Below are 12,041 nucleotides of genomic sequence, written 5' to 3'. Positions count from 1 at the left end.
CAGTTGCATGGATGGTGTCTTACAGGCAAATTGCAGGTACAGGAAGCCCTATCCGATCTTGAGATGTGTGCAAATTAGGCAGTATATAAATATTTTCAGAAAGAAACAAATAGTTGATAGATATGTTTTCTGTTCTCCATTCCAAGGATGTGGCCACAATGCAGTTCTGTGCCAACAAGCTGGACAAGAAAGATTTCTTTGGAAAATCTGACCCATTCATGGTGTTCTACAGGAGTAACGAGGATGGGACGTAAGTGCTTTTGCTTTGGGGGCAGGGTGATTATTCAGATTGTAACAGAGCTTGCTTAGGTGGCCTGTCGCAAAACATTGTCCCAAGCACTCCCCCCACCAAGAAGCATAAAACATTTCCCTTGATAATGAGTTTATTCAAAATGTATTGGGCACCATATCCATGGTGCAGCTGCCCTCCTTTTCTAACAATAGAAGTATTATATACCCATCCTCCGGCTCCAAACAAGCTTAGAAACTAGGTAACAATAGCTGAACAACTATGGAAAACTTAAGATGGAAAACAGAGTGCACACATACTACCAATTGTGTGGGTGCACACATACTACCAATTGCAGACACAGAAAATCTGGATCTAAACAACCCAGTGTTTGCAGTGCAATGTCCCCTCAGGCTAGGTGGGGAAACACTTTTAAGCATTCTCATGTTTATGAATGTTATGCGCTGAGTGTTATGCACTGTTCTGGGAGAAATTAATCCATCTTTACACAGCCCGTTTTGCAATGTTAGCAGTCCTCAAAAATTGACTGACACCTGTTCTGATGTGACTTCCTAGTGGGTCTACTTACACTTACGCAAGGTCACTAAGAAATTATTCTCTGAAAATCATTTCAAATCAGCGAGGTAAGGATGTTCTTTGGCTGAGATTTTAAACCTGCTTATTGATATGGGACAAAAGAGAATCAAGTTGCCTGCATGTAATGATTCTCAATGCCATTTTTTAAAAATGCTGATGGATACTACTTGGGTTGTATGCAGAGCCAGTTAGAGATTAAATTATATGCTTAATTTGAAACAGGTAAAGCTAGTTGTTAATAAGCTTAGAAGAGTCATTGGTAGTCTACAGATGGCCAACATTGTCCTCCTCTTGACAGTTCTAAATAACAGGGACACTTAATCATAGTTGAATTTTCAATGGACTAGAGAACATGGCATCTCCATCAGATAGCAGGGCTAGGATTGGGGTTGAACTGGCAACAGTTTCTGTCCCAACCTGTGTTAATCAAAATCAGCTCTGCTTCTGTTTTGCTGCAGTTTGGTTTCCGCCAAATACTACCTTACACATTTCATGTCCCCTATTTAAGTTAAGTTACCCAACTTACGTAACATACATAAATGTTTACATAAATTACATTCACATTTCATTGTAAAGGAAAGATCAAAATGCTGTAAAAAAAAGAGAGGAGAGAATGAATTACATATTAGTTAAATGGGGTTAGAATAGAACTATGCATGGTCTCCTTCCCATGCCCATCTTTCAGCTAGATGTTTAATTAGGGTTTTAAAGGCCTAATTAAATATAATCCCCACCCCCAACTTATTTGGTACTGGATCCAGGGTGGGGGTCCCCAGTTTGATCCAGAGTCTAATGGAGTCACTGCATGTATTGGCGAGGGCTACTGGAAACCACAACAGGGGAGATTGCAGTTGTGTTCAGATCCTGCATCTAGTTGGCTGGTATGAGAATACAAAGCTTGACTAGATGGACTAGATGGCAGGCTCTTCTTATGTCTTTACCATAGCTGTCAAGTTTTCCCTTTTCTCGCGAGGAAGCCTATTCAGCATAAGGGAATTTCCCATAAAAAAGGGGAGAACTTGACAGCTATAGTCATTACGTATCATCTGCAGACTTAATAATAACAATGATGTCAGTGAACACCCATTGAATTTGCTTGACAGATTTCCATTCCTGACCACAGACGAGCATGCAAATCACAGCAGCTTCTGCTTCCTTTTCCATTTTCATTGGTGTTCTCCACCCTTCCAAGGTAGAGGAGACTCTGCTGAAGATTTCAGACAGCTACTACCACCTGATCTCAGTATAAGGCCATTTCATTCATTCAGTTGCCAAGGAAGCACAAGTTTGTTTTTTATACCTGGGGTTGATGGAAGTTGCATGTCCAAAACTATATCTGGAGAGTTACAGGTTCCCCACCCCGGCTTCAAAATTTTGATCTGCTGGTACTGAAGGCCTATGATGCTGCCCTTTGGTTGTATGCAGTTCTATTTAGGCTTGTTCAAAAGATCAGTTTCATTGAGGAAGATCCAGGCACCTTTTACCAAGATGGTGCTTTGTTAGAGAGTTGTTACATTTTTTAAAAGCAAGTACCGGTAATCCATTTTGGTCATGGTCCAACCTTGTGTTAGTCTGCCCCTGTCCATGATTGCCTGGCATTAGGGGAGCATTGTTCTTATTTATTTTTCCCTGTCTACCCTAACTCAACTGGCCTTATTTGTATCCTGCCAGATTTACCATCTGCCACAAAACCGAAGTGGTGAAGAACACTTTGAACCCTGTATGGCAGTCCTTTGCTATCCCGGTGCGGGCCCTGTGCAACGGAGACTATGACAGGTACAGACCCCATGAAATAAGATGCCGTTTTGACAACTGTGTGTGTTGCTTCATTAGAGGAAAGGATCAGGAGGTCTTACAGGAAAGCTTGGATCCAACATAATACCACAGGTACCCCAAACGTTGCAACTCCAAAACAGGTCTCTCTCATGCTCTTACCCCCACTCTCTGGCATTCTCTCTCTTTTACTCACTGCCTGCCCTCCTCTGCCCTTCCACTCCTTTGAATCTCCAGGGGAGGCTTCTGCTCCTTGTGAGGGGCACTCAGGATTGTTAAGGCTGGCTCAGTGAAAACACTTCCTTTAATAAATGGCGGCGCTCCAAATGCTAGATGCTGGGGATAAGCAATGCAGGGATGCTGTTGCCTTCAAGCTCTACAGGGGGCGCTCTTGCCTTCAAGCTTCACTTGTGGGCTTTCTGGAAGCCCCTGGATGGTCACAGCTGGAAAAATAAGAAGCTGGACTCCATGGTCCCTTGAGCTGGTTGAGCAGGAACTTTCCTTTGCTCTTAGGTTCAAAATAAGAAAAACATGCAGCAATTGACAACTGCTCCCTTTTGCCTCTGCAAAGAAGTAGCTGTCCATTTCACCTCTTTCTATTGTATTAGCACTGATTCTATGACTTCATAGGGATCACAAGCCCTTTGAGGATTAAGGCTTTCAGGGCCAGACCCTGAGAGCCTCCTGCAACTTTCAGAGCTGTATAGTGAGATCTGGTAATATGCATTATCTGTGCTACCACCACCAGTACTCAGCCAATTCATTCACTACCCACATGCTGCAGTGAGTGGGATTTAAACTGAGCTGAGAGTGGGGGATCAGTGGTGACTGGCATCCATTAGGACTGGAAGGGCAGACTGCAGGGAGCCCAAAGAGTAGGTGGAGCCAAAGCCGAGGAGAGGCAAAGCCAGCCAATTCTAGTTTCCTTCCTGTTTGCCTCTCTGCCAAGTTCTATAAGGGCAACACTGAGACCAAGGACAGGTTGTTGGGGCAGTGCCCCACTTGCCCGAATGGACTGGCCTTCACTGTGTATGAAAGAAGGGAAGATGAGTGGACCATTGGAGCAGTGGAGTAGGAGGTACCCCTGCTTAATATTGACCCTTTCCTGATATATCACTAAACTATTTTTTAGCATTATATGCACACATGAGGACTTGCTTTAAAACTTACCAGAGTTCTGTGTTTAGGTCCAAACTCTAGTTAGTTTAAATGATGGTATGTTCAATAGCCAAGGTCAGCTATGGCTTATGATTTCTATAACCCAAATGGCTATGCACTGTATACAGTACTGTAGAAATTGTCACATCCAGTAACAAAGCGATGCGAGTGTTTTCTCTTCCCTGGGGACTTAAGAGAATCTAAAAACCTGGGGCTCTGATCTGTTCCAAATTAGATGGCTCAGGTTCTGTCAACATAACTGAAAAGGCAAAAGTGGAGGTGCTGTGAAGAGAGAGGACTCCCTAGAGAAGGCTGCTTGGAACAGAGATGTACTTAATGGGTGATTGATGGATGGAAATGAACTAAAAGGCCTGGGAAAGGTGTGATTGAAGATGTCCTGGAGATGGATTATCTGTTTCATTTGCAAAAGCAGCTATCATTCCTGTGCCTAAAACCACAGAAAAGGTCAGTAGCAATTCAGGAGAGATAGTCTTGCTGGGAGGGGATTGACAGTCATGTTAATCAGCGTAATAAGAGAGCCTTGTACATAGGAATGCCAATTATAGGAAGAATGATTGGGCCCATTACCCAGTGCAATATATTCTTCACTCAGCTTGCGGTTGTCATAAAAACACAATAGAATTCACTCTCAGCATCCGTGTGTTTACACTTGCAAGCTTAAGAGCTGTGCTTTAATTGCAGCTCTTACCACCATGAAACCTACAATGTTTACCATTGATTAGATGCTTAGCCCTGATGTACATTTACAAAGCTGTTTTCCATGCCAGTGGTTCCTGGTGATAAAACCCAGCTATATACTGTGCAAGGTGTACATCAAATGAACAAAACATCTTCCCCACCCCTTCATTGTGGAGGGATATCATTTCTTGGCAGAAAAGGAAAAAATATGACTGGGAGTGCAATCCCAGGTAAGCAAGTGTAGAAGTGTAGAATTGCAGACTAAGACACTATATTAGGACCTATTCATTCATTCTGTTTCATGATCAAGAGTTCTGTGTAACTTGGAATCTGAAATCAGTAAGATATAGTACAGTACCTCATACCTACATATTTTGCTCAGTCATTCTCCAGAAATGCGCTGACAGCTCACTGCATTTTCCTAAATGATTTGCTTTCATATCCTTTAATACAATTCCCTTTAACTTTTTTTGCTTTGCTTTGCTCAGACTTCGGAGATTTAAAAGCACATGAATCAAATAAAATTCCTCCTGAAACGAAGTAAATAAAGAGAAGAATCTATAAGAATGTTGACTTTTTAAAAATTTTGTAATTTTTAATATTTAAATAAAGCTTATTTTAAACTCGGGGGGGGGGGAGAATATTGACTCCCACAAGGCATATTTTCTTAGGTGTAAAAGTGACCCATTTGGCTGCAACCTCTTGGCTTCATATCACATGGCTATCTTGCTAAAATGGAAGGAAAACCACAATGCATTATTTTCCGAAGGACTCCAGGTTGCACTCTGAAGTATCTGTCAAAAAATATAGCTGAGAACACTCTATCACTTATGTTGATATAACCTCTCAGTGCATTATTATAACCATTTAGGCATGTGAAGGGTTTTGCTATGGTTATCTTATTAATCCTCACAAACAACCATGTCACTGGAGCTCCATTTCACAAGGGAAGAAAAAGGAATGGTAAAGAGGGTTCAGGAATCCAAGCCCATAATAGCCATCTACCGTAGTTCTTGCAGCTGTTCAGAGCAGTCTTATGTATGTTTGCTCAGAACTAAATACCATTGCTTTCTAGTAAGTGTGAAATTATTCTTCCAAATATATGTGCTCTGGGTTGCCTTTTTCTTAGCCTTGCCCATTCTACAAGGATGCAGTGTGCTCAACTGTGACTTTAATTTTGCCCAAAGTAGCATTCACGACAAATTACTACAACCCAATGAGGTGGCAGACATTTCCTTCAGGGTATTCTGCTCTGACACATTCTGTTATTATAGAAACTGACTACTGGCCTTATAAGACCTGGGATGCACTCAAGTTTTTGGATGCTAGCCACATATCTAATGACATAGTTCTATTTATGTGAATGGGTTTTCAAGTGCTTTTTGGTTCCCTCCGCCCCCATCTTCATAAATTCTCAAGTTTGATGGTTGGTGATTTGGGAGTGGTTGCTGATATGGGAGTGATTTGAATCCAGTGATACTGTTAATTTTATTTTATTTACAGATTTACTTTTCCGAACAGCTAAGTACATCCAGATTGATACACTTAGCGATGCAATATTGCTGGTTATGCAAGCAACATGAAACTTGAGTGCTGCAATTATTGCTTAGAAATTCTGGCTATGACCAGGATTACATTAAGCAGTTTGAAGGCAATGGAGTGTTTGGTGGAATCCTGTACGTGTCTATTCAATAGAAAGCCTCAATGAATTCCGTGGCGCTTACTCCCAAGTAGGCGTGTATGCAGCCATAGCATCGCACTGTTTAAGGTTCCTGGCACTGCTAGATTGTGCCCACTGTGCTTCATGTTACAGTTATTTGAATTAGCCACACATCTGCACCGAGAGCTCCATGTCTTTTTATTTGCCAATAGAATGGATTTTCTAAGTGCCTGTTACAAGGATAATATTAGAGGGATGATTTCCATTGGGACCTGCATATAATTCCATTGGCTGTACATTCCATTTGCCCAGAAACCAGATGTTCAATTGTGGATGAGAGCAGCCTTTGCCAACCTGGAGTCTTTCATATGTTTTACCCTACAGCTCCCATCGGCCCCAGAGTAGCCTAAAACATCTGGAGAAGCCCAGGTTGGCAAAGGTTTGGCTAGAGTGTTGGATTTGCACATAGAGAAGCCAGGTTCAGTACACCAATGAAACAAAGTGAATAAGCTTGGGGAAATAGTGGGTCAGTCTGATGGTACTGTTGAACTGACAGACTCATAACTGCTTCTCAGTGGTTGAGCATCCTTTCTGGAGCCTTTCAACTCTACCCATGGTTTGTTTTTGTTTTTAGCTTCTCTAGAAGAAACCTGAAGTGATAATACATACATACATACATACATACATACATACATACATACATACATACATCCAACATACAAATTGGGCAGTAGTTCTCATTTCTCTCCCTTGTCTTCCTTCTTGAAGAGAACTATATTGAATGGAAGAGAAAATGTCTTGTGTCAATGATGCTTGTGTCAATGAAGAATCCTTGGAGACCCAGTCATCCAAGAAAAAAAACATTTGCATGTATAGAAACCTTGCCATTAAGTTTTTCAGGGTGAAGGTTTTCCACCCAAATGCTGGGCCTGCAATGATGGTACTATAAAGTTTGCAGAATGTTTTATGAAGGCAATTCTTGGCAGTGCCCAAGATCCATCTTACTCTGCTTAGAGTACACACGGGAGCCCTATATGTTGCCATGAAGGCCTGCCGTCAGCTTTAATTACTGTCACCATCCCTCTAATACAAATCCCTCTAGATGTTTATGTCTGTGTCTCTTGGAGCCAGTCAGAATTCATCACAGCTTGCTAATTTATGTCAGGGGCTGCATTGGTGGGGGGTCAGAACTTTGTTCAGAAATGCTATTCTGGTGACGGCTCTATACAAGAAGAGACTAATAAACCATTAGATCTGGCAATGCCCTAGAGAACACGTTACAATCCTCCTCTTGGGAACCACAGCTGCCAGACAGGTTGAGATGTATTCAGTTCTTGACCTTGCAGTACTAGGGCCTCAGTTTGGAGATTATCGAAGGAAGAGTCAAAATGATTCTGGCCTTTTGCTTCTTGAAAAACTGAAAACTCGCTGCATTATCACCTACCTTCCATTTTCTTTGCTTTGAAAAGGAATAGGTCTCTCTCCTCCAGCCAAGAGTGCTCTTCTCACAGCAACACAGATGGTTGAATTCTTGCTTTAAAATAAAAAAAAATTACAAACCCTCAGAGCAGACAGGCAAAGGGCTGGATATATTTCCTCAGGGTTTGTTCTCAGTGTTTCTCCCCCCACCCTTCACACTCCCCCACTTAACAGTATTTGTTTCGTTCTCTAAATTATTCTAATTTTGCTGTCACTTTTCTCCTCTAGAGGTGGCTTAATTTATGTGAAATATGATTCTGGCTCCCACTGCATTTTACCTGGGTAAAATGAAAAGGCTAAACTATCTGTGACAGGGAACTGGGGATGGAGAGAGATTCAGTTCACATTTTTATGTGAACCTGCCTAATTCTCATTTCCCAGAGCAATACACAAACCAAAAGGCAGCTACTCTTCCAAATTTGAGCTTCTCTGAATTTTGTGTTGCAGCTTTCCAACCAAACATTTTGCATTCCATTTGTGTTGATATTTACCCACCCTTCACCACATTGGCTGGTTATAGCAATTTACAAAACACAGAATTACAGTCAGTTCAAAGCAAACAGTAGCAAAAGAATAAGGTCATAAAGATATAGAGATAGAATATTAGGGCGAAGTGTGCATTGAAATACATATATCCATATAAACAACATGCAAAAATACATTACATCAAGGGAAATTACTTGCAAAAATGTATGTGCATTAGGACAGACAACATACTGTAATGTGGAGGAGGAGACTCTTGAGAGTCCCATGGACTGCAAGAAGATCAAACTTATCCATTCTGAAGGAAATCAGCCCCGAGTGCTCACTGGAAGGACAGATCGTGAAGCTGAGGCTCCAATACTTTGGCCACCTCATGAGAAGAGAAGACTCCCTGGAAAAGACCCTGATGTTGGGAAAGATGGAGGGCACAAGGAGAAGGGGACAACAGGGGACGAGATGGTTGGACAGTGTTCTCAAAGCCACCAACATGAGTCTGACCAAACTGTGGGAGGCAGTGCAAGACAGGAGTGCCTGGTATGCTCTGGTCCATGAGGTCACAAAGAGTCGGACACAACTAAAAGACTAAACAACAACAACACAACAATTCCTATCAGCTCTCTTGGTTGTGGTCCCCTCTGCTGAATTTTTATAAGAATTTTTTTTTAAAAAAACATGTTAACTCATGATAATCAAAAGTGAGTGCTAGATCTCTGTTCTTGCATTTATTTTTGATAATTTTAAAAATAATAATAACCAGCAGAAATACTGAGCCTGCTTTGATGATGATGATGATGATGATGGTGATGATGGTACCCTGCCCATCTGGCTGGGTTTCCCCAGCCACTCTGGGCAGCTCCCAACAGAATATTATTATAGAAGAAGAAGAAGAAGAAGAAGAAGAAGAAGAAGAAGAAGAAGATGATAAAACATCAAACATTAAAAACTTCCCTAAACAGGGCTGCCTTCAGATGTCTTCTAAAAGTCAAATAGTTGTTTATTTCCTTGACATCCGATGGGAGGGCGTTCCACAGGGCAGGCACCACTACCAAGAAGACCCTCTGCCTGGTTCCCTGTAACCTCACTTCTTGCAGCGAGGGAACCGCCAGAAGGCCCTCAGCGCTGGACCTCAGTGTTTGGGGTGACCGATGGGCGTGGAGACGCTCCTTCAGGTATACTGGGCTGAGGCCATTTAGGGCTTTAAAGGTCTGCACCAACTCTTTGAATTGTGCTCGGAAACGTACTGGGAGCCAATGTAGGTCTTTGAGATATGCTGATTGCACTAATTTCACCAATCTGCTTCCTACAGAGAATAAAATATATGGAGTTGGAGCACATTTTATCTGCTTGGGTCTGATGTAGAGGAGGATGGGTAGAGAGCTGCAGAGAAACTATTGCTAATGAAGACTGGAAGGCAACAAGAAGGGACCTGCAACAGAAGGTTTCAGTATGCTCCTGCTCAGGATCTGAGTCAGCTAGCCATGGCATTTTCCAAGATATGACATTCCACCTCCAGCTTTCCACCCCGCCTCACAGCAGTCAGGAGCAGCTCAGTCTTCATCAGACTGTCTTCCATCACTTTTCCTTAAGGTTTCTTCCACTAAATTCGATTGTAGTTCTGCAAGTATGGATGTACTGTAAGCCTGTTCATATCAGCTGGGTAGTTCCAGTCCCACACATGGATAATGATCAAAGTAACAGGAATCAAGGGGTCAGCAGATATGAGAGAGCTCTAAGTATAGCTATAGGTAGTGACTTTCTATACAAACACCCACCCTATAAGTAGCCAGGATTTGCAGCCAATGTCTGCTATCATTTTCAACCACCGGATGAAGAAAAGGTTAATATTTGAAAGCACACTTTCAATCAGGAAACAGAATGAGGAGAAGATTGCATTTGTTGTCTCGATCGGTGACTAGCTTGGTCCCAGTGTCATATGTTTCCATGGCAACTAAAGCTAAAAATATACCACCTAAAAATGAGGGGTGGGGGTGAGGAAGGCCCACGCAGCAGTCGAAACAAACTAATTAAAGATCCAATGCAGGAATGCAAGGATAAGAGGGTGGGAGTCATTTTAATAATTTGTTTGCACTTGTTCAGAGGTAGATGAACAAGTTAAAAGATGGCAGAATATACTGTTTGCTTGAGACACAACACTGCAGTTTCCACCAACCAGAATGGAACAAAGCTCTATAAGACCATCATGTTTTTTTCCACCATATAAGCCAAAGAGCATGCATCTAAATCAGTGCAAAATATATATATATCAGGCTTTTGCAGAACACAGCTCCTGTCAGGTGGAGAAGAGCCTTCAACAAGGTATAATTGTGTGTATAGGGAGGGATGTCTAGCAGTGATCCTTGGTGTGAGAATAGGGGTGTAATAAATACACCCGAGTGTCGCTCTTTTGAAATGTGAAATATTTAGAGGGTATTAAACTGATAAGACAATATAAACTCATGGGTTTACCACATTAATAAATAGTGTGTGCGTCTGTTCTGAGAAATTTGTGAAATTCTAAAATCTGAGAGACTGAAAGGAATTCACTTGTAGAAGGGAATAGCAAATGCACACAGAGACCCAAGAAAGAGAATGTGTGTACTGATGTTACCAAGTGGCAAGCTTTAAACTGAGTATCTGCCTGTTTTTTAGGGCTTAAACTGCTGTTTTCTGTTCTGGAGACTATAAACACAATTAACTGTCCAAGTAGCATTACACACCAGAGCAACGGAATGCAATGGAGTGAGCTCTGTCCCAGCTCCTTCGAACCTAGCAGTTTGAAAGCACGCCAGTACAAGTAGATAAATAGGTACCACTGTGGGAGGAGGGTAAATGGCGTTTCCGTGCCCTCTGATTTCCATCATGATGTTCTGTTGCGCCAGAAGCAGTTCAGTCATGCTGGCCACATGACTAGGAAAGCTGTCAGTGGACAAACGCCGGCTCCTTTGGCCTGGAAGTGAGATGAGCTTCGCAACCCCATAGTCGCTTTTGACTAGACTTAACCATCCAGGGGTCCTTTACCTTTACCTTTTAGATCAGAGCAGCACTTCTCAACCCAAGAAGAGGTTATCAGTGCTGTCCTATTGGACTTTGCAACTCATCATTGGTTAGGCGAGAAATCTCCAGTTTGAAGTTTGAACTGTTATAATGCTTTTTGCTTGACTGGGTTGGGGATAAGACGGCCGGAGCTGTTTGACTGTGGAACAAGAGGTTGTGGACTCTCCTTCCTTGGAGGGTTTAAAGCAGAGGTTGGATGGCCACCTGCCATGGATGCTTTACCTGAGATTCCCACAGGGGGTTGAACTAGATGACCCTTGAGGTCCCTCCCAGCTCTACGATTCTATGATTCTATGGACATATATAGATGTTTGTAGAAAGCTCTACGTGGATGGAATGTAGCCTGCTGTACAAAGGTTCCCCACCTCTGATATTTTTTATTATTGAAAAGATTTCTATATTGTCCTTCAGCAGAGCTTTGGAGTGATTTGAGATAGGAATGTAGCAGACCACTGGCTGCCTTGATTGCTTTCTGCACTCTGCCCCAGCTCACCAAAAGATAACAGCATCTCTCTTTTGCTGCCATCCTTAAGTTTGTGAATATTTTTGTGCAGATTCTTTCAACTTTTTAAGAAAAAATATTTTTCACAAAAGATTCAAAATATTTTATGAATATAGCAAATGTTCAAAAGATTTTATGAATTATAGCAGAAAGAAAGAAGAGAAAAGCAAACTAGTGGTAATTTAAAAGAAATATTGCCAGCTGACATTAACACAAAAAGAATATTTTATCAATTCTGATTTAAACATGTAGGCAGTTCAGGTAGGTATCTAAATAAAACTGGTGGTTATAAGCCATACGGTGGAACCTTGGGTTACGTACTGTCCTCCTTACGAACGCTTTGGGCAGGCATGTCCAAACTAAGTCTGTTTCAGCGGCCCCCCGTGGCAGTATATGTCCTGAGGCAA

The 12,041-nt window shown here is 42.0% G+C and overlaps 1 protein-coding gene across 1 annotated transcript in view; it reads left to right on the top strand.

Moving 5' to 3' along the window:
* Window positions 1–12,041, top strand: part of LOC118088691 (copine-5) — a 133,057-nt gene that overhangs the window by 83,184 nt on the left and 37,832 nt on the right. Inside the window, exons 9-10 of the mRNA XM_060276994.2 lie at window positions 147–250; window positions 2,498–2,602. Of these exons, the coding sequence (XP_060132977.2) occupies window positions 147–250; window positions 2,498–2,602 (209 nt within the window). The remainder of the gene's footprint in view (window positions 1–146; window positions 251–2,497; window positions 2,603–12,041) is intronic.

The sequence above is a fragment of the Zootoca vivipara genome, chromosome 7 (assembly GCF_965207765.1).
Source record: "Zootoca vivipara chromosome 7, rZooViv2.hap1.1, whole genome shotgun sequence".
In the NCBI taxonomy this organism is placed as follows: Eukaryota; Metazoa; Chordata; class Lepidosauria; order Squamata; family Lacertidae; genus Zootoca; species Zootoca vivipara.
This window is presented reverse-complemented; position numbering and strand designations above follow the sequence as displayed.